This window comes from Gorilla gorilla, chromosome 1 (assembly GCF_029281585.2).
Source record: "Gorilla gorilla gorilla isolate KB3781 chromosome 1, NHGRI_mGorGor1-v2.1_pri, whole genome shotgun sequence".
NCBI lineage: Eukaryota > Metazoa > Chordata > Mammalia > Primates > Hominidae > Gorilla > Gorilla gorilla.
Genome location: NC_073224.2, coordinates 51,791,632 through 51,819,434, shown reverse-complemented (window position 1 = coordinate 51,819,434; position 27,803 = coordinate 51,791,632). Strand labels below are relative to the sequence as shown.

At 48.8% G+C, this 27,803-nt stretch overlaps 1 protein-coding gene and 1 pseudogene across 36 annotated transcripts in view; both read left to right on the top strand.

The window, feature by feature from the left end:
- Positions 1–27,803, top strand: part of NFASC (neurofascin) — a 194,071-nt gene that overhangs the window by 111,484 nt on the left and 54,784 nt on the right. For 14 of the 36 annotated variants that reach the window (XM_019029331.4, XM_055369217.2, XM_055369211.2 and 11 more), the window contains 7 exons: positions 4,108–4,288; positions 10,455–10,472; positions 11,911–12,016; positions 14,072–14,268; positions 14,713–14,835; positions 17,524–17,694; positions 21,968–22,018. In XM_019029331.4, the coding sequence (XP_018884876.3) occupies positions 4,108–4,288; positions 10,455–10,472; positions 11,911–12,016; positions 14,072–14,268; positions 14,713–14,835; positions 17,524–17,694; positions 21,968–22,018 (847 nt within the window). The remainder of the gene's footprint in view (positions 1–4,107; positions 4,289–10,454; positions 10,473–11,910; positions 12,017–14,071; positions 14,269–14,712; positions 14,836–17,523; positions 17,695–21,967; positions 22,019–27,803) is intronic. The other 22 variants (XM_031014160.3, XM_004028236.5, XM_004028237.5 and 19 more) reach the window with 3 other exon arrangements.
- On the top strand, positions 4,295–10,448 carry LOC129528529 (large ribosomal subunit protein uL13-like; annotated as a pseudogene).

Here is a 27,803-nt window from a genome sequence, read left to right as displayed (position 1 = left end):
TTCTTTTTTGTTGAGGTGAAACATAAACCGTTTTAAAGTGCACAACTCAAAGCCAGGCGCGATGGCTCACACCTATAATCCCAACACTTTGGGAGGCCGAGCTGGGTGGATCACCTGAGGTCAGGAGTTTGAGACCAGCCTGGGCAACATGGTCAAACTCTGTCTCTACTAAAAATACAAAATTTAGCTGGGTGTGGTGGCACATGCCTGTAATCCCAGCTACTTGGAAGGCTAAGGCACGAGAATCACTTCAACCCAGGAGGTGGAGGCTGCAGTGAGCCGAGATCATGCCACTGCACTCCCGCCTGGGCAACAGAGTGAGATTCCGTCTCAAAAATAAATTAATTAAATTAAGTGCACAATTCAGTAGCGTTTGGTCCATTCACAATGTGTGCACCCACAACTCTATCCAGTTCCAAAACATTTGCATCTCAAAAGGAAACCTCATGCCCATTAACCAGTTACCCTCCTTCTCCCTTCCCCTCTGCCTCTGGTCACCAAAGACAATCTGTGTTTTGTCTCTATGTATGTGTCTATTCTACAGATAAGACCTAGACATGTCATATCTATGGGATCATTCCCTGTGACCTTTTGTGCATGGTTCTTTCACCGAGCGTGTTTTCAGGATTCATCCACGTTGGAGCATGTCAGTATTGAATTCCTTCCTATGGCTGAGTCATATTCCAGGGTATATACATACTGGAATTTGTTTATCCATTCATTCCTTAGAGGACATGTGGGCTGTGTCCACCCTTTGGCTGTTGTGCATGATGCTGCTGTGAACATTTTGTGTACATGTACTTGTTTGATGCCTGTTTTTAATCCTTTCGCACATATACCTTAGAATTGCAGAGTCATATGGTAATTTTATGTCTAACTTTTTGAGGAACTGCCAAACTATACATTTCTTTTTTAAATAGCAACCTTACTCTGGTACTTTTCCTGTATATACAAAGAGAAAAATGGGTGGAAAATCCCTGGACTGGGAGTCAAGAAACCTGGGTTCTTTTTCTACCTTTGCCACTAACCAGCTGGGTAAACTCAAACCAGTCACTTCCCTTCTCTCGGCTTTTGTTTCTTCATCTGAAAAGAAAGGGGATTGGATGAAACTAGTGTTCTTTAAATTCTTTTCCTCTTGTAAGATTTTGTTGGAAAAACTGGGTTCCAGAGAGGAAAGAGGGAGAGAATTGCTACACAGCTAAATGTGATTATCTTGAGATTCTTTTTCCACTCTATTGTTAAATAGTGAATTTAAAATATCCCATACAATTGGGCTTTTTTTTCTTGCCAATGTGTATCTGATTTAATGAATAGCTTCTGGCTTCCTAGTTCTATCAAGAGTCCCAAAATAAAATATCCGTCTCTTTCCCTTCACTTCCCTCTGCTTGGCAGCTCCTAAGCCAAACATGGTGGTCGTGGAGCCTGGATGGGAGCCATGCCCGCTGCCCCTGCTGCGCCTTCCTCTAGCGCAGGTTCCCTCAGCACTAAGGGTTCAGTTGCCTGATCTGAGTCTGGTCTTTGGAGATGTATAAGCCAAGGAGAGGCATTAGTGGATTCTTTCTGCGACAGTATAAGGACCATCTTAGAGAGTTGCGAAGGTGAACCAAAGACCTCCTGTGATGCCTTCTAGCCAGAGGGTCCCTCCTTGGGAGATTTTCTACTCTCTTAACCCTCTTTCGGCTTGTTGGTTTCCTCTCCAGAGAGCACCGTCTGTGTAGGGGCGGATTTTTTTGTTCCACTAATGAGTAGCCTTCACAGTATGCCACCCAGGTCCACAGCATGTGCTCTCCTGCGCCGCCTGGTGGTTTTCTGGGGGAAACGTGAGGTTTTAAAAAGCACATGATGGTCCAAATGGCTTCTTATTTCATCCATTTAATCATTCGTTCATTTTTTCATCCATCCATATATCGATCCCTCTCACAGTTTCGAGGATCTGCTATGTTTTAGGTACTATGATTGATTCTAAGAATAGAACAGTAAACAAGACAGGGTACCTTCCCTTATAAAAAAGCTTTCATTTTCATAGGGGAGATAGACAAATGGCTTTTGGAATGAATACAAAGTGAAATGTGCCATAATGGGGGAAGTAAAGTGTGTGCAGGAGCACAGATAAAGGACACATATGTCATACCTGGCAAATACTAACGAGAGAGGGCAGACACAGAGTGTTCTAGACCAGAGCTTAATGGTGCAAAAGTCAGTAAGCAAGACCAAGCATGATGTACCGAGGGAGCTGGTAGAAGAGCAGTCTTGGCTGGAACACAGGATGCAAGGGAGAGATGAGCAGTGAGCTAGCAGAGGAGATGCATTATGCAGGGCCTCTGAGCCATGTCAAGGACACTACCTTTAACTCCCAAGCAGCAGTGAGCTATTGAGAGTTACACTAGGGGAGTAGCACATTTCTGTTTGCCTTTAGAAATAACAGCTTTGATTATGAGTGGAGACTAAATCAGAGGGGCATATCACACTGCATCCCATAAATGTGTACAATTATTATGTGTCGATTAAAAATAATAAAGTAAAAAACAAACCACAGGGGAGAAAAGTGGACTTGGAGAGACCACTTAGGAAGCTGTTGCAGTAACTCTGGCATGAAATGTTGGTGATCAAAACCACGGTGGTGGCAGTGGGAAAGGAGGCAAGTGGAGGAGTCCAGAAATATACACAAAATTGAGGGTTGGTGCTGGGCCCAGCTTCTAGGAAAGAAACTGCAAAAATGTGAATAAGAATCCTTTAGTTTGCCCCATATCCTGGCACAAGGGAAGTCCCTTGTCCTATTGCAATAATCAGTGACCTGCTTTTTGCTCCAGGTCTCCAGAAGGATGGCCTTGTCTCCCAGGATCTCTCGCCCTCTCAGAGAGCAAGCACTGGAGTCCTGTTCTTATCTTCTGCACCCTCAGTCAGGGTGGATGGGAGATGGTGCATGTGCACAATTGAGAGTGGGCTTCAATTTGCTGCTGAATAAAATAGGAGCAGGAGAATGATGTGTCCATCTGATAGGTAGCTATGAATCTAGGAAAACTGGAGGAATTCTGGAGAAGCCACCTCCTGCCTTCCTCTTTGACTTGCCACCACAGTAGAATAACAAACTGGACCAATTTTTTAAAGTGTATGTTTCAGAACCTCAGGCAATCTTAAAGCACTCTATTTGAGTCTCAGCTGTAGGCCATTCTTGCTCTTCTCTTTCTAGAGGAGGAGAAGAAAGGTTTGCCTCTAAGGATCCATTCTAGGTTCCTTGGACAACCATTTTTAACACCATCCCTGTAAGCCCTGGAATGATTTCTTGTGCTTGAGGATGAACACTGAATCATCATACATGTTGTTTACTCTACCAACCACCTGAAGCCCACTTCTTCCTGGTCATCGTCTCACCACTGCTGTTATCTATAAAAGGACAATATCAGGGACTACAGTACCTTAGCTGCACAAAATACTTGCAGAAATCATTCATTTTTCTACAAAAATGACAAAAAGTCCTTTGTGCGCCAAGTCTTCACTTATCTAACCCGTGATCCCCAGTCCTGCCAACGTCACCCTGCCCCCTTCATCCTGGGATCAAAGGACATCAGTGCGATCTCATCTCTGTGCCTCTACCGCAAATATGCTCAACCCCAGGCACACTCAGCACATGTGGTTCAGAGAGGCTGTGAGATTGGTGCATTTCTTACCAGATCAGTGCATGGCATCTTCTGGTTGCTGGGCCTGCAGGCCAATAGGCCAATGTTTGTTTTCATGACTGTTCTTTGCAGAGTTGCCCTTCCTTCTCTAACAGTGGTTTTCAGCTGGGAGTTTTGCCCTCCAGGGAACAATTGCCAATGTCTGGAGACATTTCTGATTGGTAGTGGTGAAGGGGGGTGGGCTGTACTGGCTTCTATTGGGTAGAGGTCAGAGATGCTGCTAAACATCTTACAATACCCAGGACAGTTCCCCAGGCCAAGAATTGTTCAGTCCCACGTGTCAGTAGTGTTGAGGTTAAGAAACTCTGCTCTATCTAGAACATTACTCTGTGATCAAGGGGGCTCTTGGGTCCTCCAAAGCCCTGTAGGATTGCTAGAGCAAACCACAAGTTCATGAAAAACCCACTTGCTCTTATGTTTCTTTCCACAGCTAAGCTCTGTCCGGGAGGCCCAGTTAAAGCAGCTCGAGGTGACAAGACCCCGAGTGCTGGGGAGCAGGGAGCGGGGCCAGGTGCCGAGGATGGCCAGGCAGCCACCGCCGCCCTGGGTCCATGCAGCCTTCCTCCTCTGCCTCCTCAGTCTTGGCGGAGCCATCGAAATTCCTATGGATCGTGAGTCCTGCCCCATTCTCTTCTCTTTTTTTTCCTGATTTTGGGCAGAGGGGTGGGAGGGGAGGAAAGGTCAGAGGAAAGTTCAGATAATTCAAAGAAGGTTGAGGAGAGGGGACGCAGTGGATTCTGAGATTCAGAGCTGGGTTTCTCTCCAAAGAATTGACACGGGCTCATGTTTGGAAGTTTGAGACTGTATGTTGCAGAGCCAGTTTCTCAGGGCTGTGGCTGAGCTGATGCTTGGGCCACCTGGAGCCAGCTGAGTGGGACCAGAGGTGGCGGAGTTTGGGATTCTGAGTGCCACTTGGGTTTTTCCCTCTGCTCACCTCTCCAGGTCCTCTGTGGTCTTGACTTGCCCATGAAAGCAGTTTCCAGGGTCAAGTGTGGTGGAGCAGTTCTTACTTGCCTTTCTAATGTCTGATATAGTCAAATCCACACCCTTCGGGCCCTCTTGGCCGGAGTAATCAGGAGGACACAGGCCTGGGAAGGGCTGGGAGCAGAATTATCTTTGCAAAAGACATGGCTAAATGAGACATTAAAATAGAGCCCCATTATCATGCCGCATGGGAGAACCAGGCATGGATTCCTTCTCATTGTTTTCAACTTTCCCGCAGTAAAGATAAAAAGTAAAATCGCTGTCATTCTGTTTCTCATAGAGGGGGCATTATTTGACCATCAGAATCATAAAGTAAGGGGCTTAAAATGCAAATCTAACAGCCATGTCTCCACCGACCATATCTGTTGCTGCGTTCATCAATGGCCCATGTATTGGCAGCCAAGCTCCTCGGCCCTGCCTTTCGGTGTGTGCCACCTTTACCACAACTCTGACACTTCTGGCAAAATGTCTTAGCATCCCCAGGCTAGGATGTGAGCATGCCATCTCTGACCCCTGTTCCTTGTGTCAAGGAACAGAGGGGACCCACACGACACCAACATTGGCTTGGGCTCTCTCCAGTTAACAGATGTCTGGGGAGGGGGGCAGGAGAGTAATACAAACTCTAAAAAGTCCTCCCTGAGCTCTCCAAGGCCAGACCCCTGGTCCTGGAGTTAGCATAGTTTGGAGAAGAGTTGGAGGTATCTCAGCCCTCCTGGCACTCTACTTCACCCATAATAGCTGCCCCAGAGGAGGGGACTTTTTGGATGATAGAACACCAGTAGTAACTGTAAGTCAGACCCAGAGGTAAGATGGGCAAAGCCCCTGCTGCCCTCCCAATACCCCCAGGCATATGGACTTGAATGTATGTGTGCATATGTGTGCATGCCCACACACGTGTGCATGTACACAGGGAGGGAGGGAGGGAGGAGAGGAGAGTTGTGAAAGGACCTGTTCCCATGGTAACTGTCTGCGAGGCTGGCTCGAGGAGAGTTTCTCATTAACAGTCCCAGGCAGACAGTCTAATAAGGAGCCTGGTAAGGCCAAGTCCCCGGAGGGAGGGTGTGCAGAGGAAATTGGGTTATCAGGGAAGTGGTGAAGGCTCATTTCTCTTCTGCCACTTCTCCTCTCTCACTCACCTGCTGCTTTGATCCCCAGGGCCAGTGGGTGAGGGGTCCCTGCAAGGTGAGCCTATAAATAGATGGCTTTGGTGTCTATCTTAAGAATCTGGAATTCTAAAGCTCTACAGGAAACGGAGACACAGCAGACACCCCAAGCAGTCAGGCTCTCCAAAGCCCCACCTGTAGGGTAGAGCTGAGAGTGCCCTGATCTCCCCACCATCTCCCCATTCCAGTGTCCCTGGGACGACCCCCACCCCACACTGTGTTCGCGGAAACTCAAGCCTTTGCTAGCTTAGAGTCACACAGCAAATGGGTGGTGGAATCAAAAAAGAAACCACTGGAATCACAGGTGTCATGCACCAGGGAGTGAGCTAAGTGCTGCGTGTGCCTCATCGCACGTGGTTCTGGCAGCTAACCCTCAACATAGGTGTTATCCTTAGCCTGCGGGTTAGAGACAAGGAAGCGACAGAGCCGGGATAGGACCACAGCACCTCTCTGATGGAGAGGGAAGTCCTTCTGCACCGCCATTCCAGACGCTCTGGCTGTGTCGGGGCAGGAGACCCAGGCTGCCCGGAGCATGCCCCACACACATGGCACCTCCCCGGTTGCTGCAGGTCCAGTGGCCCTGGCAACGTGTCCAAAAAGAGTCTGCAGAAACTGAACACACTTTCCCAGTGGCCACCGAAGATGACAGGGGATGAGGGGGCAGGTCCTGGCACTCTATGGCCGAGGCCATCTCCTGGGCCTCCTGTACTGCTGGGCTGGAAGGTGGTGGTCATGCACTGCGAGGGCATTGGCATTTCTGGCAATTTCTATAGAAACAAGTTAAAGTATCTGGCCTTCCTCTGCAAGTGGATGAACACCAACCCTTCCCGAGGCCCCCACCATTCCCAGGCTGCCAGCCTTCTTTTTTGGCAGACCCTACGGGGCATGCTACCCCACAAGACCAAGCGAGGCCAGCCGCCCTGGACCGCCTCATGGTGTTTGATGGGATCCCACCGCCCCTGACACAAAAAAGCAGATGGTGATCCCTGCTGCCCTCAAGGCTGAGCATCTGAAGCCCACAAGAAAGTTTGCTTGCCTGGGGCACCTGTCTCATAAGGTTGACTGGAAGTACCAGGCAGTGATAGCCACCCTGGAGGAAAAGAGGAGGGAAAAGGCCAAGATCCACCACCAAAAGAAACAGCAGCAGAAACAGGCCCAAAAGAACAGGGAGAAGAAAATCGCAAGTTCACAGGGGTCCTCAAGACCCATGGGCTTCTGGTCTGAGCCCATAAAGACTGTTTATTCCCCAAAAACAAACAAACAAACAGAAAAAAGAAGCTGAATGCAAGACAGAAGGCCAGCCCTTCAGAGAGGCCCTGGCTGCCCTGGGAAGAGGCTGTCCTCAGCAGGTCTCTCCATCTCGCTGGGCCCAGCACCACAGACCTCCCATGTGTGCTGAGCTGAGCCCACCCTCCATCCAGCCCTGGGCTGAAGGAAGATCAGGCATTCTTAACGTTCTCGCCCTGCCAGGTGTTCTTTCTACTCATTTGCCCCTTCAGTGGACATTATCTGTGTCTCGAGGGCAGGGGCACTGCTTCTATTCTGGAGAGGCTGGGCGCCGCAGGCCTCCTGGAGCAGAGCCCCAGACCGCTGCACAATCCCTCATTGAAGGCCCAGCCTCCAGCTCCCACTGCTGTGCCAGCGAAGTCACACGCACCCCTCCCACCCATCCCCTCCCTCCCTCCCTCCTTCCCTCCCTATCCAGCCCCAAGGAGAACAGTATGACCTTTGAAAAAAGCCAAGGGTCACCTCATCAACCAGAGTGAGTTTGCCAAAAAGTGGGTCTGCTGGCCGTTTTGTCCCTGGCCCTGCATCAGGGGACAGCATTTTCCTCCCAGAAGTGGCAGAAACAATTCCTTCCCACCTTCATCACAAATAACGCTGCAGGATGACCTCAACTCATATGCACACTCTCACACATACATGCACATTCACACATACACTCACACTCACACCTGCTCACTCATGCACACTCACACCCACTCACACTCACACCCTCACATATCCTCACATGCTCACACTCATGCACATTCACACATGCCCTCACATACCCATATGTGCTCACACGTATGCACACTCACTCCCACTCACACACCTCAATCACACACACTCACGTGCTCCATCTCCTGAGGGATGCGTGCCAGAGGTCGTAGGTATCAGAGCCAGGGAAAGAAAAGAGGCACACAAGTAAAGAAACCTCGCAGACCGAGCAGGCGTCTGCATCACTCCCTGCAGAGCTGGGCTGGAAGAGCTGTGGAATTCACTTTCCACTGCTCCATAGAAGGTGAGTGGTGTGACACTGGGTGGGAGCTTGGTCACCCTCATCCCTAGACAAGCTGTCCCCACTGTCTTCTCCCTGTGGCAGCTTGTCTTCTGGGTTGGTTCTGTCCCTGTAAGAAATTCCTTAGTAGCACAGTGGTGGCTGCAGATGCCATCCCTATAGTCAAGTAGATTCTCCAGAGGCCCCTGGCCTGATAGTATGGGGGCTAGGGACAGCATCCAACCAACTCTTGCTGCCCTGAGAGTCTCCAGCACCCACAGTCTCCCCTCTCACTCACCCTTCTCCAGAATGTCAAGGAGAGCAGAGTCCTGAGGCCCCAGCTGGCTCGCTCACCTCTCTGGCCAAGGATGGATTTGTTAAAACAAAACAAAACAAAACAAAAAACTCTGGACCAGGCACTGGGAGAGCTGGTTCTCCTTCTAGCTCTGCAGCAAACTTCCTGTATGATCTTGACCAAGAGACTTCTTCCTTGGATCTGGAGATTCCGTGGACAATGTCTAGGGCTCTTTCCATTGAGTCAGCCTTCGATTCTATAAAAGAGAGGCTTGAAGTCTTGAATAGGTAAAGGAGGTCCCTTGTCATTCTTGCTAAGCAGGGTGAGACCCCAAAAATGTCCTGAATGAAGAAGCTAAGGGCCTGGGCTAAGGGCCAAGGGGAGCGGGTCCCAGTGACAGCCCCGCCTCTCCTAAGAATGGCCTCTTCTCCCAGCCCAAGCCAACTGGCGTTCATCTTTCTGGAGTTACCTTTCTTGGGGCCCTGGCAAGAATATCACATATGGGTGAAGATGCTGTGGAGACGAGCTCCAGGGAGCATGTGTTCAGAAGCCATAGATTTTTGCTTTCCCCCTGGACTTTTCATTCCTTTGTCTCCTGCCCAGCCAGCCCTGGGCAAATGGCGAAGCAAATGTCTCTTCAGTCTTCTAGGGGCCACACGAAATAATTATTTTGGATCTTTTCATGAGTCTTAGTCTCAAGACTTTCCTTCATGCATAGCATGTACAGCAGGGCCCTTGTCCTGCCACACTCTGCCCCTCCTCTAGGATCTCTCTTCCCTCCCCTGCTGTGGCTCTTCCTGCACCTCTTGTTCTGAGCTTAACTCTGGCTTCTCCAGGCTGCCCTCTCTAAGCCCCCAGAATCCTCGCCACATCTCACTCAAGTCAAGTAGGAAGGCTTCAAAGTCACCATGGCTTTGCCCTGATGCTGGCAGCTCGCAGCTCCCCACAAGGAGCCCTCACTCTGAAAAAGTCAGCCTGCAACAACAGTACAGTAGTCTGCACCTGCATGAAATGAGAATGCCATGTTACTTTCTGATATATTCATCAGGAAAAGACATTTGAAAGTCACAGCAACACATGTTCCCCTTTCTGCACATTTTAACCAAGACCTTGTCCCCACAAAAAGCACACCATCTAAAACCTTCCTATCCAGAGTATGGTTCACACACCACCAGCATGGCATTGCCCCAGCACTTGTCAGAAAGGCAGAGTCCCAGGCCCCACCCCAGCCCAACTGAATCAGAACCTGCATTTTAACCAGCCCCCAGGTGATGCATGTTAAAATTTGAGAAGCCCAGACCTCAGATACATACATCCACCTGCACAGGAGCACACCTATACGAGCACATGCACACTTCAGGTAGGAGCTGGGGGAGATTTGTGCCACTTGCCTCCTTACCTTCTTTGTGAAAAGCACAGAAAGGATCTGTAGCCTCTGCTTCATCTCTGGAGCCTCCCATTGAGAAGCATGATTTCTACAAGGCAATGTACCATGAATAGAAGCAATGTACCATGAAAGGGGCATTTGCCTCTAGAGTCTTCCATAGGATGGGAAAGGAGGAGATGCCAAGGAGAGAACTTGTCGTGGGAGAAATGAGGCCTTGGAGCTTTGCCCTGCAGCAATGGTTCCAGTCCACTCCCTTCCTGGCACCTGTCTTGCCCTCAGCCTCTCCTGTTCACTGTTGGCTGAGGAGCCCCCTTCTCTCAGTGGCATCAGATGGAGGGAAATACCTTCAGGGCCTCTTTCAAGCAGCATTGTCACTTTGGGACATGTGGACTTCCTGGTGACACTGTCCTTTGATCAGAGCCAGTCTTTCTGCCCAACTCTGTGGTTTTGGTCACCCAGGGGAGGCGTCACCTTCTCCGTAAGGCACTCACTGGGTCCGTTCCCCAACCCTGCCTGGTTCTTGCACTGGGCTCTGCGGCCAGGAGGAGAGAGCCCTGTGCTCGGCGCCCTCCCCAGGCACACCCTGCCCACTCCCTGTGTGCTGGGGCGTGAGGATGCCTGGGCGGTTGTGTGCATAACAATGTTCTTCTTTTCTCCCTCTCCAATGCTAACCCGTCGGAACTAACAGCAAGCATTCAGAATGAGCGTAAGTGCCCTGTGTGCCTCTCTGTGCCTCTGGGAGTTGGGAGGGAGGAATGAGGCATGAGGTGATACCTGGGGATTAGTGGCCTGCTGGGACTTCTGCTAGGGCCTCTTCACACCAGAGCCCTGTAGTGAGGTATCTTACTGAGGGGGAAGGAAGGAGGCTTGCCTGCAGCATTCTCTTGCTGGGAAAGACAGAAGGGCACGTGGTAAGAAGAGGGTCATTGGATCGAAGCTCATGTGCACCACAGCTGTTTCCCCATCCTCCAGTGGCTGGCACAGGACCCCAGGGTAGCACACTGGCACTTGGGACCTAGAAGGGGAGGATCTGGGAAGTTCTTGGGGACTGAAGGCCCTCTCTGCTCTAGCCTCACCATAGTTTGGCCGTTTGTTGAGCCTCCAGGGCTCAGAACCACCATGACCCCTAAGTTCTGAAAATCTAGCTGCTTTTTCTTCCTTTATTCATTCAACAGACATTTATCAAAAACTATTGTGCACTGTATGTTGTGCTAAGCATTGTAAGGTAAGGATGAGTAAACTAAAAGTCTGGCCTTCAGTTTCTCCTCGGGATGCTATGGGAATTTTTTTTTTTTTTTTTTTTTTTATGGAGTCTCGCTCTATCGCCCAGGCTGGAGTACAGCGGCACAATCCGGGTTCACTGCAGCCTCGGCCTCCTGGATTCAAGTGATTCTGCTGCCTCAGCCTCCCGAGTAGCTGGGGTTATAGGTGCTCACCACCATGCCCGGCTAATTTTTTTTTTTTTTTTACTTTTAGGAGAGATGGGGTTTTACCATGTTGGCCAGGCTGGTCTTGAACTCCTGACCTCAGAAAATCCATCCGCCTCAGCCTCCCAAAGTGCTGGGATTACAGGTGTGAGCCACCGTGCCTGGCCTATGGGATTTTTTTTTTTTTTTTTTTGAAACAGAGTCTCGCTCTGTCGCCCAGGCTGGAGTGCGGTGGTGCGATCTCGGCTCACTGCAAGCTCCGCTTCCTGGGTTCATGTCATTCTCCTGCCTCAGCCTCCCGAGTAGCTGGGACTACAGGCACCCTCCACCACGCCTGGCTAATTTTTTGTATTTTTTAGTAGAGACGGGGTTTCACCGTGTTAGCCAGGATGGTCTCGATCTCCTGACCTCGTGATCCGCCTGCTTCTGCCTCCCAAAGTGCTAGGATTACAAGCGTGAGCCACCACGCCTGACTGCCTATGGGATCTTTTTAAAGGGATTCTTCTTATGCTTAATCTTTGACACCCACCTTCTTTCCTGCGGCACCATTTAAGGAGCTGGGTCTCTAGAATGGGGCCCTGTTCACCACCCCCCACACCCCACCCACTTGCCTGCTTGCATGTGTGGCTCCTGAAGCTCTTCATCTCAGCTGTTCCCCAAGCTGGACCCCAGGGAGGTCCCTGCAGCCCTGACCATGCTCCCTGTGCACTGTTGCAGTGACGCAGCCACCAACCATCACTAAGCAGTCAGTGAAGGATCACATCGTGGACCCCCGTGATAACATCCTGATTGAGTGTGAAGCAAAAGGGAACCCTGCCCCCAGGTGAGTGGAGGGGAAAAAGAGTGCATTGAAACCACCCGCTTGCCTCTGGGCCTGATGATAACTAAGGCAAATGAGGCAGCTGGAAAATTAGACTCATCCATTCCAAAAAATTTCCATTAGGCACCTACTAGGTGGAAGGCATAATTGAGGTACCAGGAAATTTTGCCGATAAGCAAACTGGAGACCAGAAAACAAGTGGCTTAAGTTCACACCAAAAGCCAGGACTGGATGTTCAGTTTTCTGACTTTCCGTATAACATTCTTTCTTCCACCCTGTGTTCCCATCATCTGCCCCACGTTTAGCTTATAGGAAGTTCCTCTTCCAAGCCAACTTGAGTCTTTCATTCTGAGCTTGCCTCTACCTGTTTATGTGCTCATTAAGACCAAATAAGATGTCAACAGACATTAATTAAAAGCCTGTTGTGTGTATCCGGGCTCTGTGTTAGGTTCTGTTACTCACGTTTTGTTCGACCACCTAACAGTGCTCTGGGGAAGGACCAATGTCCTTATGAAGAGGAGGGGAAACGGGTACAGAGGTCCAAGGTTACCCAGCTTGAAAGGGGCAGAACCCAGTTTTAAACTCATGCATTTCTACCAAATGATAAGCATCGGAGACATGGCAGACATTATTATCTGCCCCCATCCCCATCCTCAAAGTAGCATCTACAGACTGAGCCTTTCAGGAGCCTCATGCAAGATTCAGACCCGTATGTGACAGGACCCCATCTAGGGTGTGTCTGTCAGCAGGAGAAATGAGGCCAAGCAGAGGCAGCCAGGTATGCAGCAGCTTTATTCTGGCCCCCTGGGTTCGCACAAGACAGTCTTGAACCCAGAGCTCTGAGCCTGGGAACCAGCAGGGACTCCCTCACTGGCCGTGGGAGTCACCCTGAAGGGTTAGTCAGGGTAATGGTAACCTCGCTTGCTTCTGAGGTTTGGTCTTTCCCCCATGGTTCCTTTGCAGAGACAATAATCCTGTGGCACTGAGCAGCCCCTGCTATTCCAGCTGCTCCTGCTTTCCCTGCTTCTTTTACAAGTTAGATCATGGGCATCTGAGGATGTGAGGCCTTGGCTGCAGCTCCCAGGAGCAGAGGGGGCCATTCTAGTGCTCTTCACCAGTGGCTCAGTTCTACTAGGCTGCCATTTCTTTAAAAGCTGCCACTCTTTTTTTTTTTTTTTTTAATTGAGATGGAGTCTCGCTCTATCCCCCAGACTGGAGTGCAGTGGTGCAATCTTGGCTCACTGCAAGCTCCACTTCCTGGGTTCATGCCATTCTCCTGCGTCAGCCTCCCAAGTAGCTGGGACTACAGGCACCCGCCACCACACCCGGCTAATTTTTCGTATTTTTAGTGGAGACGGGGTTTCACCAAGTTAGCCAGGATGGTCTCGATCTCCTGACCTCGTGATCCACCCACCTCAGCCTCCCAAAGTACTGGGATTACAGGCGTGAGCCACCGCGCCCGGCCAAAAGCTGCCACTCTTGGGCTACAGGGTGTGGTCACTGCTATATAATCTGTACTCACTGAGCAGGGCACAAGTAACCTAAGCCGTTTCACTTTGGCTTTAAAATGGATTGTAAAATTAAGGCGGCAGGAGGAGCAGAGCCAGCTCCCTGATGTATTTAGGTTAGGTGGAACATGAATTCAAGTTTGCATTCCTAGTAGAAGGTTGGAAATGTCCTGGGGTGGAAGAAGCCACAGATTCTCAATTCTAGAAATGAAAATCTCTCCTCGATAACGTGTTTAACATAACCCCCGAGTAGCTACTTGAGTATCTAATACTTAGAGCCACGAGTCCCAGTCTTAGGTGGGTAGAAATACTAACGTCAGGCCCCTGCCCTGGACAGTCACTTGGGTGGGACCTGGGACTTTGCATTTTATTGAGCTCTCCAGATGGTTCTTCTGCTCAGCCAGGCTGAGACCTGTTGGTATAGGGGTGCCACAATGGGACTGAGAGAGGGAATTTTGGTACTGAGCCAGCGACTAGGGATCTGAGATCTGCCTGGAGCCCAGAGCCCACCCCATTCGTCTTGGTTGCCACTGCTCCCCACTCTCCACAGCTTCCACTGGACACGAAACAGCAGATTCTTCAACATCGCCAAGGACCCCCGGGTGTCCATGAGGAGGAGGTCTGGGACCCTGGTGATTGACTTCCGCAGTGGCGGGCGGCCGGAGGAATATGAGGGGGAATATCAGTGCTTCGCCCGCAACAAATTTGGCACGGCCCTGTCCAATAGGATCCGCCTGCAGGTGTCTAGTGAGTAGCGTGGGGCAGGGCTGAAATGCCCTGCTCCTGGGTAAATGGAGAGTGGGGGGTGTGGAAGGCCATTCCAGAAGGGCTGCCCCTGCCCTTGGCCTGCAGATGCCTTGGTGTTCTCTATGCATCTTCCCCAACTCAGAATGATTCCCTGGAAAGGAAGCTCCCAAAGCTTCCTTTTGAAGTTGTTGTCTGCAACAATTTCACTGGCCACTGCGGGCACAGGAGAGGGGAAAGGAGGGGAGCCTTGAAGATGCCTCCCTTCTCCTGCCTCTCAAGGGCGGCCCCTTGAGTAGGCTCACGTGCCCCGTCCCTCTCTCTTGCTCCCTCCTTCTCCAGGTGCCCCTTCTGTTTCTCCTCCTTGCATGCCTGCCTCTGACCCTGCTCCTTGCCCCGGGCCCAGCCATCACCCTCACTTTATCCTCTTTGTCCACTTCTCTCCAGAATCTCCTCTGTGGCCCAAGGAAAACCTAGACCCTGTCGTGGTCCAAGAGGGTGCTCCTTTGACGCTCCAGTGCAACCCCCCGCCTGGACTTCCATCCCCGGTCATCTTCTGGATGAGCAGCTGTGAGTCTTGGGGGCCTGGTGTTGTGTTTATATCTTAACCTTAGGGAGTGGGGTGGGTGTGTTAAGTGGGGAGGGGCTTGCCCAAGCTAGAAGACCTTGATTTGTGAGAAGCAGATGCAATGTGGCAACCAGGCTGAGAACACAGGCTCTGCAGAGAGAGGCTGCTTGGGCTTATTTTCTAGCCTGGCTGCTGTGTGATCTTGAGCAAGTGTGATCTTGAGCAAATTGCTTACATCTCTGGGCCTCAGTTTCCTCTTCTGGAAAAAACAGAGCTAATCATAGTACTTATCTAATAGGATTATTATAAGAATAAATGAGTCAATACGTCCAAAGTGCTTAGAACAGGGCCAGACACACAGTAAGCACTTGGTAACATGATAATGAAAATGAAGAGCAAGACAGAAGGGATTAGGGGAGAAGAGGAGAAATGGTTTTTCCAATTGGCCAATTGAAAGTGGTTGATACCAAACCACCTCTTTCAATTATTGGCCAGTCTGGATTTATTCTGATTCACTCTTCTGGTAGGAGGAAGGGTGAACGGGGAATTGCAACCTTTCATAAAGGAGTGATGGGGAGATAGGGTATCTGCAGCAGGGACAGAGTAACATCATTCAGCAGTTGTTCTGGCTCAATTTTGGACTGAGGCTCATTCATCCTCTCCGGACCTCAGTTTCTTCCCATGTTTTCGATTTAAATAAAAGGAGAAGCATTAATAGAGGTAAATCGAAAACTGCTATCTCTCTGTGTGTCCTTCTGGCTTCCTGTCCTCCCTCCCTTCCCGCCTACCTGTCTGCCTCCTCTCCCCCTCCTTCCATCCCTCCTTTCCCATCTATCCAGCCATCCATCAACCTATATCTCCACCTACCTACCTGCCAGTCATCCATCCTTCTATCCATCCCTGAATTCTTAGCAGCCTACTTTGAAAAGAGGCTGCCCTGTTGATGAGGCAGCATTGTAAGTTATTTTGCAGGTTGAGGATGGCTTTGTGCTCAATCACTGTCTCTCTCTTCCCCCATCACAGTGCACATTTGTGGGGAAGGCTGCTGGCCTCACTTGTTAATTCACAGTTCAACTTCTCCCCTCTCATCTCTCCCACATCACATTCACCACCAAGTTGTGTTCACTCTGCCTCCCAAGTAGATCTTAGACCCTTGTCTTCTTTCTGTCCTCACTGACATCTCCCCAGCCCCGGCCACCATCAGTTTTTCCCTGGGTTACAAGCATTATCCATAACAGGCCTCCCTGGTCTTTCTAAAAATGTGATACTTAATTGATAGTTTCATTCATCTGCTTAAAGCCCTTCACTGGCTCCTCCATCACCTCAAAATAATGGTCCAGATCCCTTTCCCTGGCACCCAGTCCCATTCCAGATCTGGCCCTCTGCCTCTCCAGCCCTTGTCCCACCTCATCCCCTTACACCACTGAGTGGACTATGTACTCTTAGCCTTTATCACACACTCTTCCAGCTCCTTAGAAACCTCAGCTCCCCTGTCTTTTCTGCTGGTATAAGATATGCAGGCTTCAAGGCTCAGCTTAGGACCCCCTAGAATGCACTGGGTTCTTTTTTGCAGTTAATCCCCTTCTAACTGGTGTGTTCTGCTCGCCACGCTGCATTGCAATTGTTTATTTATCTGCTGCCTCTTCTACTAAACTGGGAGTTATTTGAGGGCAGTAACAGTCTTGCCCACCTTTCACCAGCACCTAGCACAGTGCCTGGCACATAGTAGGCCTACAGTAAATCAGGAATGGTTTGAAGAGCTGACCAGCCCATTGTGGGGAAGTTGGCATCATTAACCTTGTGCTTTAAGAAATGGTGACTTAAAAAACAATTGTGGGGATAGGAAGGAGACAGCTGTGAGTAGTCAGCTTTAGGTATATTCTAACTAACCTAACAGCCTGGAAACCTGGTCTTTTGGGTTTACATCAGATATAGCACTTGAAAAAAAAAAAGAAAAGAAAATATAGTCAACATTTTCAGCCACTCCAGTTATATCATTAATCAGACATTTTCATATTTTAACATCTCTAAAATTGAAATCAGATTTAACATCTCTTAAAACTGATGATGTACATCATTGATTGGTATATATCTTACAGTTATAATCAGTAGTGCTTTCTTCTTAGGAATAAAAAACAAAGGTATACATTATAATTGATGATTACATTTTTATTAAATGCAGCAAAGCCAAGTTCAATTTCATTTAATTCAGCAAACTGTTGAGTGCCTCCTATATGCCGAGTCCTAAGACAGGTGCTGGGGCATAAGATGAACAGATTATGGTCCCTGGCCTCTGAGTGCTGTCGCTGCTAGCTTGAGAATTTGAACCTTGGGGAGTACCTGAAGGCTTGTGTTCCTTCTGCTGGTCCCACAGCCGGTGAGATCTTTTGTGGCGCGAACAGGAAAGAGAAAAGTGTGGTCATAGAACATGGACATGGTGGGCAGGCAGGTCTGCATCTAAAATCCTGCTCTCCTCTCTGCCTTTGCAATGCTGGACACATTACATCCTCTGCTTTCTGATCTGTAAAATGGGAATAAGCCATACTTCAGAGTTGAGAGGATTAGACCAAGTAATGTCAAGCTCCTGGTCGCCACCTGACCCTCTGTAAAGTGTTCTATCACCAGGACTGCGGTGGTGATGATTACTGTTATTACTACTAACCTGCTGCTGTACCTCTGCTTTCTTATAGCCATGGAGCCCATCACCCAAGACAAACGTGTCTCTCAGGGCCATAACGGAGACCTATACTTCTCCAACGTGATGCTGCAGGACATGCAGACCGACTACAGTTGCAACGCCCGCTTCCACTTCACCCACACCATCCAGCAGAAGAACCCTTTCACCCTCAAGGTCCTCACCAGTAAGTGAAGGCCCCTGTCCCGGGGCTGGGGGCCAAAGAAAGAAGCCCACTGATCCCACCCAGCCCTAGGTACCTGAGTCTAGGAGGAGACTTGTCCTTGAGGCTGACCTAGAAATCCTTCCAGCTCATGGTGCCTGAGCCACTTCAGTGGCTCTTAAACGATCTCTCTTGATTGTGAAACCTTGAGTTAAACTTGGTCGTACTCTAAGTCAATCCTCCTCAAATTCTGGTGGGAATCAGAATCACCTTAGAACCTGGCAGCGTACCGAGAACCAGCCTATCGCACCTCAACAGCCCTGAGCCTCTTTGTTCTTTATGAGCCCTCCAGGTAATTCAAGTGCACCCCAGAGTTTGAGAACCACTGCTTCCAGTGGTCATCTAGAACCCCTCTCCGGACACAGCTTGATTATTTCTTTTATTTCTTCTCATTGCTTGGTTATCTTTCTTTCTATAAGAAACCCATAGCAGAAAATATGAAAATTAGTGGAGACACCAAAATAAATTTTATTTGATTCTGTAATATGTATATGCTGAACCATATGGAATCGCTATGTTTGTAAGTTGCAGGCTTATGTTTTAGTTTTATTTGTTTTCGTTTCTATTCCCTGATTCTGTTTGGCTGGTACAAAAGCAAATCAGCATTTCCCGACCCATTATAGTGTTGGTGGCTCTCCCTTGAGGAGAGAGAGAAGCTTAGTCAGAAATGTTCTTCTTGGCAAGGACAAGGCAGCCTAGAGCTTTTGCTGCAAAGTCTCAGCCCACTCAGGACGTTGGAAGTTGTCTATGTTGATGTACACCATGGATTTGTAACACGCCTTCCATAAAGGAGCCCCCCAAAAAACAGACCTTAGTCTGACTCATGCTGTGAGTGTTGTTTTCGATGCTCTGGACAGTGAGGATTGTTGGGGAGGCCAGTAGAGAGCACCGTGCGGGTGCTGGCAGTTTGCAAAGGTCAGAAAAAATAGGCTGACCCTGGCTTCCTGGAGCCCCTGCAGAGGTGGTGAACCATGGCTCCCCGGGTGGGTGTGGGTCAGGAGAGGTTCAGGTGAGATCACTTCTCATTCAGGACAGGTAGGGGTTGTGACCGTTATCGTTCTCTTCCTTCCTCCCTATCCCTGCTGATGGCAGAGGCAGGTGGTCCTGAGAGCCAACACAGCCCCGTGCTCCATTTCCACCATGGCACAGAGGTGGATCCAAAAGGAAGCAGCTTCCTTTTCTCTTCCCCTTCTCATGTTTTTTTTTTCTTTCACCTTTTCATTTTCTTCCTTTTTCTTTTTCACTTCCTTATTTCTCCTCCCTCTTTCTTTTTCTTTCTTCTTTTCCATCTCTCTGTTCTGTCTTGGAACTCCATTCTGCCCTCCTCTAATCATCGCCTCCTGCCTTGCAGTGTCCCCACGCACTGATCTGTGTTGGTGCTGGGCTGCCGAAGGTGGTAGCCGGCAGGTTGCCTGACACCTGCAGCAAGCCCCTCGAGTTCCTGGCAGGGTGACCTGGCTTCACTCCGGTTGCTCCCCCGTCCCTGACTTTCTCATTCCTGACCCAAGCCCAGGGAGACCCCTTGGAGGAGAAAGTTGGTTTGTCTGCAGTGTCTCCTCAGTCCACATCAGGGTGACTGCCTGCCAGCTGGCTGGGCTGGGAAGGACAGTGTAGTCTGCCCAGGACCTCGGAGTGGCCTCAGCAGCCAGGACAGGACTAACAGCATTGGCAGGGGGAGGAGCAGGGATGTCAAGAACAAGATAACATGCTCGCTGAGCTGAGCCTGGACAGCCATCAGCATCACCACCAGGGCCCCTCTCTCCTTGCCCAGACGACGCTATAAATCGTCCTGCTGCTTTTGGAACTGAGTCAGTTGACCTTCTGCCATCCTGGGCAGAGCCCATCACTGTCACACAGAGTAGAGCAGAGGCCAAGAGACTGAGGTGATGAAGAGTCTTCCTCTGTAGAATTAACTAACTTCCTCTGCAGTTAGAGATTTAAACAACATGTAGAACTTGGACTTTCCAGAAACACTCTTCTCTACCAGAAGAAGTAAGGGATGTTTGTTAATTCTTCATTTCTAGGTCCTCTATTCCACTGAAAACTCTTTCCTCCGAATGGCGAGAAACCCCCTAGGTGATTGGAACAGAGTCCCATCAGCTTCCTGGAGTTCTCCCAGGGGCAGCTCTGGCTGGGAGCAAGTTCTGGGCATCTGAGCCAGCCCAGAATTGGGCACACTTGCTTAAAATAGCACAGTGGTGCTCTCTCTACTTTCCTGTCTGGAGAGGACACAGGCTTTCTCTTGTACCTTCAGAACCAGGTCTGGGGTGGGAGGCAAAGCAGTCAGGCAGGGGCAGCTTCAAAGGCCCTATTCTCACCAGGCACTTCTGTCACAGTTTGCCCATTTGGGAAGAAATAAATCTCATCATGTCCCATTTTTATTACCTGCATTGAAGGAAGTTGACAATGGTATGTAATGCAAAATACTGGGTAATCTGAAATCATTTTTAAAACCTGGGATGCAGTCAAAGATAAGCAGTGGAGTTGGGCTATAGAGCTGGGCCCGTCCCACTTCGCCTATGCTGTAACAGGTGCTGGGTGCCTCCTGATGCAATAAGAGGCAACTGTGGTAAGCGAGGAGGGTCCTCCCTAAGGCAGACACCAGGGCACACCCCTTCTTCCTCCAGTGTCTAAGTGACATTCTTGGAGCAGTCAAAGAAGTTTCCTTGAATTTCTCACATGTGCTCCAGAATTCACAAACCACGAGGTCAGTTCTGGGCGTGGGCTACTTCTCTGGAGAGAGATAGGTTACATTTCACCTGGTGATATGGGAGCATGAAGGAAGGGCCCTGTCATCTGTATGTGCCACCATCCACCCCCAGGAGAGGAACAGAGTTGCCTCCCAAGCCCAGCTGCAGCCCCCACCTGCCCTTGGCCACCCCATCTCTTCGTTACATTGTGGATTTATTCCTGCCTTTAGCTCCAGATGGACCCAAGCAGACTTCCCAAACAGGCTGGGTCTTTACAACAAACCCCATCTTAAGAGAGAGTTCTGAATAATGAAAATCTTCCTACCAGGTGGCAAGCAGATTTGGGATGCAATGCAATGCCAGTCCCAGAAAAGGACTCTCATACCTCTTGCAACTAGTTGTAATGGGATTGGATCTGTCGTCAAATATGCAAATATTTTGGCAGAGCCCCTGTCGTCCCTCAAGCAGTTGGACCATGTTCTTGCCTCCTCAGGGCCATCTGCTTGGCTTCCAGTCAGCTGTATACCCCACCCCCTTTTAGTACTGTCACAATTTGAACCCAGTTGCTGGAAGGGACCGGAGGTAGAGAGGGAAAAGCTCCTTCAGGACGCTGGCGTGATGATGTGTCCTCTTCTGAAATGTCTTTCTCATTAAGGAGTAAATGCCCATGAGTTTGAATTACTTAACATTGGAACTGAAGCCACTGATCTTGCTCCATAAGGAATGTCTTCAATCCTGCATAGTCTAGAGAGCTTTGAACCTCCAGAACGTTCAGCAGGGCTTTCCTAGTCTGAAATGTAGAACTCACAGCTTGCACTTTCTCCTGTCCCAAGCTCCAATTCTAAATTCTAAAGCCTAAACCTCAGGGATGTTCTCCCCACCTCACTGAACCTCTCCCGGCATCCTCACAAGGAGGGCTTTCTGCCAACAGAGACATCTCCAAGATCATAGTGGTGCCCACCTGGTCAGACTCCAGTGACACATGTTGCTGGGTGTGGCCAGGGCCCCTTGGCCCAACTCTTTTGGTCAATGACCTCCTCCCATTTACCACCAACCCCCTGCAGCTTAGCTTCTGCCCAGGCAGCACTTTGCTCTTCCCCGGAGCTCACTAACACTCCTTTCTCTTTAGCTGCTCCAAGAGCTGGCCTGACCCAGAGTCCTGGGAACTAAGGATTTTGATAAGAGGGAGTTGTTCAAAAGATGGCTACAGGACACCACTAATCCTTCTCTCATTTGTTTGAAAATATAGCAGGACCAAATAATTAAAGTTCAAACCTAATTTCTTTAATTTAAAAAAAACCATTATTTTATTATTGCCTTCTTTTGCAGGATTTAACCTTTTTTTCTCCTTTTGTGGGCTGTTTTGTGTTGCTTGTTCTTCACTGAGCGTATTGCCTTTCCAAATATGCCGTGTGTTTCCTTTGCAAAAGACCACTGCTGCCCTCCTCGGTTGTTTTTGTGGCTTTGCATTTGTTTTCTCTCCCCGTTTATGCCTCTGTGACTTCTCCGTGGCCTCCTGTTTGCTCACCCTCTTTTGTTTATTACAGACCACCCTTATAATGACTCGTCCTTAAGAAACCACCCTGACATGTACAGTGGTGAGTCGCAGCGGTAACCTTGGGAGTAACCTTGCCTGTGCTAACCCCAGTTTGCCTAACTTGACTGATACCACGTCATTAACTCCTGCTGGGTGGCAGCTGGCCCAGCCAGGGTGCCAAGGTGACACCTCCAGAAGGCTGCCTGCCAGGAGGCAGTGTGGGGGTTTGAGGTGGCTCACCTGGTGGTGTGGTCTCCTCTAACAGGCATGCCTCAAGTTGCTGAATTCTCAACAAGTTGTTCAAACCAGGGTAGGACTTCAAAAGAACTTCTTGAAAAGCAGGAACTTTTACTGAAAAAGTAGAAGCTTAGGAATCAAGAATGGATGAAGGGAGACTATCTTAAAATAGGTGAGTTCCATAGTGAAGAGAAAACAGGAAGTCTGGTTCCTATTGGTAGTTGAAAGAACACAGAAAGCTTGTTAGTATGTTCAGTTAACTCTAGATAGGAATTGCCTGCTTTGTAATCTCACCTTAGTTACCGGGAGTACCATTTCACAGTGAGGTCCTGTGTCTCTTTAAAATCCATCTGGGCAATAGGAGTAAGAGTCCAGCTCTGAGTTCTCTTTCAAGATGAGTATAAATGAGGTAAAACCATCCACTGTACCCTCTCACCTAGGCCTCTCTCCTCCTTTGGTAGTGTATGCAAATCAAATGCCCACCAGTCCACACTTGGGAGACATGGAACAATTACAATGAGGCATGGTTTTAACTCATCACACAGCTGGTTGCTCAGTCTGATTAATAGGGTAATTGGCTATTTCCACACCTGAGTTACCCCTCACCATGGCTCAAGAATGTCTTATTTTCCCTGAGCAGCCAGAGGCACCATCATTTGCTGGCTCTGGTGAGGCAGCTGGCCCCCATCATTAATTATGCCTCAGAAGCTGAGGCTGCAGGTCCTCAAGGGACCTCACTGTGGGCTAAAACAGATAGGAAGTGTCTGCACTGTGATGTGCTAATATAAAGGATGATGAGTGACTGGAGAAGGGGATGGGATGAGGGAGCGCAAGCCAGGGAGAGAGGCAAAGGTTCTAACTTGGCACCAAGCAGCTAGAACCACACTGAGATTCTGCCAAAGAGATTTACTACCCAAGGAATCAGGGGACCTTTGTTGGATTCTAAGCATTGTTTGTTTTCAAGATAATGGGGCCAACTACTATTGTGTTAAGAGCCCCAGAGCCCTGGTATGGAATGGGCCTTGTTCTAAATCAGATTCCAGGTAATCTGTTATAGGAAGTATTCTGTAAGCCTGAGTGCATCAGAGCCGGAAGGTCCCTTAGAGACCATCTGGTCTAAGTTCCTCACTTTATGTAAGATAAGCCATGCAGGGGAACATACACATAGAGTTGTTTTATCAATGGAATAAGTTTGAGTGATTCCGGTCACTTAAACCAGTTTGTGACCATTGATAAAACTATTATTGCAAGAGAATGAGTGGGACTTAGGAGATCCATCCAGGACTATGAAACAAGCAAAGCTTACAAGAGTTTACCTGGAGATTGACCCCTTGTCCTCATTCCAGGGTAGGACGGAGCTGACCCAAGTATGAAGCTGCTGGAAAGGATATAAAGTCAAAGGGAGACACATTTTGAACAAAAGACAACTAGGCTGATGCTTCTAGCAAGAAATCAAAGGGAAATGGAAGGAAGGAGGATGACTTCTTTCTGGAGTGCAGGCATCTGGACAGAGAGACTTGATGAAAAGTGCCCAGGGCATCTGTCTGTTTGGCTCTGAAATATGGCACGTCTCTTTTGTAGCAGGAGGGCCACCCCATACTTCTATTTTGTTTTAGTGATTTCTAGAGTGGATTGGTATCCTCTGAACACTGCCAGGTGCTCCCTGACCTGCTGAGTGGCAGGAGAATCTGGTCTGAGATTGTAACTTGCCACTTAGGATCCAGCCAGGTGAGGAGACCAAGTGGTTAAGAGTGTGTGCTCTGAGGTAGACTGCCTTGAATTAAATCCAGGGTCCGGGACATACCATTGAGTGATGCTGAGTAAGTCATTTAGTGTCTCAGAACTTTAATGTTCTCATCTGCCAAATGGATGTATTACCTGTCTCATAGGATTGTTGTGAAGATTAAACAGGAGAATGTGCTTATGGTTCCTAGTATGTGTTGGGCACATTCTCGATACTTAACAAGTGTTACCCATTACTGGTTTTAAAGGGAATGGTTTAGTGTTGACTGTATCCTGGATAGTTCTTCTATGCTTCTGAAATTAAGAAGGACAGAGAGAACTTAAAGAGAAGCCAAGGGGCAAAAAGCAGGTGCAGTTACAGGAAGAAAGTACCATAGAGGGAGAAATTGTAGGGCAGACCAGAGAAACAAAAGCTGTTCAAATCCTCAGCTGTGCTGAGAACTGCATAAGAAGAAAAGCTCCAACTACTGCATATGAGATTTGGGTTAAACTTACAGGATAAATTTCCTGGTACTGAAAGGTATCAAATATTACTAGACAAAGAGTTTTTCCTATCTTCTGGGGTTGTTTGGTCAGCCATTCCTAGAGCAAGAGAGGTGAATGAGATGCCAAGAATCTGGCCCCATGAGTCTCTGGTTCTCAATTCTGAGAATCGAAAGCAGCAAAGTGGTCTGGATGTAGGATACAGATGCCCCTAAAAGCTGTTTTTGGTAGAGGTCCTCAGATACGTCTGATTCATTGAACTTTCTTGTCCTGCTAACACATAGCACTTGACAGAGGGGGCAACTAAGGTTGTCAGCAGTCTTGGTGTTTCCTCAAAAGAGATGATCAAGAGGCATTTATCGTTGGACCTTTAAGGCCAACATGGTTGAGGCATTGTCATCTCCTGTTGTCTGCTAGCTGACCATATTTCCCCAGAAACCCATGAACCCACTCTGAGCCACAGCTTACGAGAGCAGGAGAGGACTGACTGTCCCTGGGCAAGAAGTCAGATGAGCTGGCGAGGGAAGCTCTTCCTGAATCCACACAGATATGAGCTTTAGCATATGGACTCTGAGTTTGATCAGGCATTAGGTCAGACCCCACTCTGAAGATCAGGGCGAATAACCAATACTCTCCAGGGATCCCTGCCTCCATGATGAAAGAGGGTGTCCCATGATAAGATGAGACAGTCATCTGCCACCATTTAGAGTTTCATCTAGTAATCACTGTTGTCTTAGAGTCTTCCTGTCTCTACTTCTCCAGGGAAGGAAATTAGGCACCCTCTTTGAAAACAGTGGCTCTCAAAGCCACCAGCTCTATCATCCTTCCTAGATTTTCATATGAGTTCCTCCTGCTGCAATTGACTGCATTTCTTCATAACCTTTCCTTTAGGGCCAGCCATCTCATTCCTTAATGATATTATGTCCCCCAAATCTTCTTCAAGTTTTCCATGCCTTTAAAAATCCAACTGAGGTGCCTTTAGAGCTGCTGAATTCCCTCCTCAGCTTCTTTTTCTCCACCTTGGGCCTGAGTTTTTTTTAATAGCCACTGAGGAGAGATGGGATCTTAGCTGAGACAGTGAGAATAGTAAAACATAGTGGAAGAGTTTCACCAGAGCAGCTCACTAAGACAGAAATATCTTTCTCCTTTACCTCTTTTGCCCTTGCATTTTCTTTGGTTTGAATAAGAAAGATATTCCTGAAGCTGACTGTCAGAAGTAGGAACAAGTGGGATGCCCATCTTTAGACAGAGAGGCAATGTAGAGTGGGTGGAAAGCACAAGTTTTTGGTGCTAAATGGCACAGAATCCAAAACATAACTAGCTTGTAACCTTGGGCAAGTCTGTTGACTTCACTGAGCCTCAGTTGCCTCTGCTGAAAATGGGGATACAACCCTCCAGGTTTGCTGTGAGGATTAAGCATAAATGGCGGTGTGGTTGGAGCTGTCAGCACAGTGCATGGTCCCTAGCAAACGTTCACTGAATGGTGGCCCTGATTATGACCTCCGACTTTTAGGATGCTCTTCTCTTTTTTTGAACTTTGGCTTGTTTCCAGTAGCTTCTCCTTCTTTAGGATAATTCTGTTGTTGCTAGCCCACATCCTACAAATGCAATATTGCTGTAACCTCTTTATAGTCACAGCTACAGTGTGTCAAGGCACCCACAGCAGGACTCTGTGCTAAATTTTCCTCCTTCCCATCATTATTGCTTTGCTGGGTTGTGTGTGCTGGTGGTGTCGCACGTTATGGTGTAAATTAAATGTCCATAGGGTCACAGATTGGTTTCTGCAGATTTCGTCCCAGTGTGGAAGGAGTATGACGACTTAGCTGGGACCTCTTCCACATAATCCCAGGGTTCCCAGCTCTTGACGGATTCACCAACCTGACAACAGAGCCTTCTGCCCTAGAATCTCCTTTCCTCATAGTGCCCATGTGTCTTGGTTGTTTTGGTGATTCCGTGATGGTGGGTGGGAGGAAGCTGTTGGTGTCAGGCTTCCTTGGTGCTGAGAATTGGATGCTATAAGAGTTATAGATATAGATGATAACCAATTAACCACATAATGGATTAACCCCTTCAGTAGTCATTGTTGTAATGTGTGTGCTGGTGGGACAGATGAGGCATCTACAGAAAGAGAAATAATATGGGTTAAACTGCTGCCTTATTTTTTGTTCTCTTTTTCCACTCCAATCCATTCACCTTATAAACCTTCATTGAGCATTTGCTGTATGCCGTGTATTGTATCATCAGCCTCGTTACCCTCTGCATATGTTTCATCCTTTCTTCTTTTGACAAAAAAATAAAATAGAAGCAAACTCTATGAATTGCACTCCACCAGTGCCGAGGGAGAGAGTTGAGTGCCCCAGAACAGGAGCCCCGCTGGTGCAGCCAGGCCCCAGCAAACCCAGCAAGCTCCTTTAGGAAGCACCAGTTACATCTGGATAAAGTCCCCCCGCACTCTCTCCTCATGCTACCAGCACCGATTAAACCCTGGATAAGTGTCTTCATCCTCACCCCAGGTGTCTCTGAGGCCTCCCAGCTCCTGGCAGCTCTGCCTCCCCTCCACCTTTCCCTTGTCCTGCTGAGTCTAAGACCCCATTAAACCCATGGGTGGGCTCAGCTTCTATTTTTGTTTTTAGCCACTCTTGTGTACGATCGTACACCTTGGCCAGGGGGTACTTCCTCCAGTTTCCCTTTTGCCTTGGGGTTTCTGGATGGAAAATTCTTGTTCTTTTCCCTTCCATCTTACCCATTCCCCTAGAGCTATACAAAGAGCTCTGGGGGAAGACGTGAGGCTCGGGGAAGGTGGAATTCACTCTGTCATGGGTGGGCCCATGCTGGCACAACCCTTCTACAGGGAAACAGCCATCCTGAAAATGCCAATCTCTGAGCTACCTGGCCTTCAAGACCTGCATGAATCTCATTGATTTCAGACCCATGACTGTTCCGGCCTAGTTGCATTATAGATCATCACCTCCTCCAACTTGGCGGCCACTTTTCTCCCACCCCCTCCCCGAGCAGCTCACATGTAATTACTACTCTCCTCCCCAGCTGTCTTCCCGAGTCATTAGTGAGGAGGCAGAATGGTCTTGGCCCCGGAGTGATTTCCTGTCATCTCTGCTCATTAACTCTCTCCATGTCTTTGCTAAGCCATTAATAACTCTCCCTGCATTTCTGATTGATTGTGCGGGCTTTGTGACTCCATCCCAGCACCTTGTTTTCAGGGTCCTAAAGAGCAGGTTGTCTGTCCTGTGGACCCAGTACATGCCTTCTCTGCTTCCAGATCCCTGCCTGGGGAGAAGGACCGCTGCTGAGATGGCCTGCCCTGGGGGCCACACAGTGGCCTCTGGGATCCCAACACAAGCTGCTCTGGAGTAGATCTCGCACTG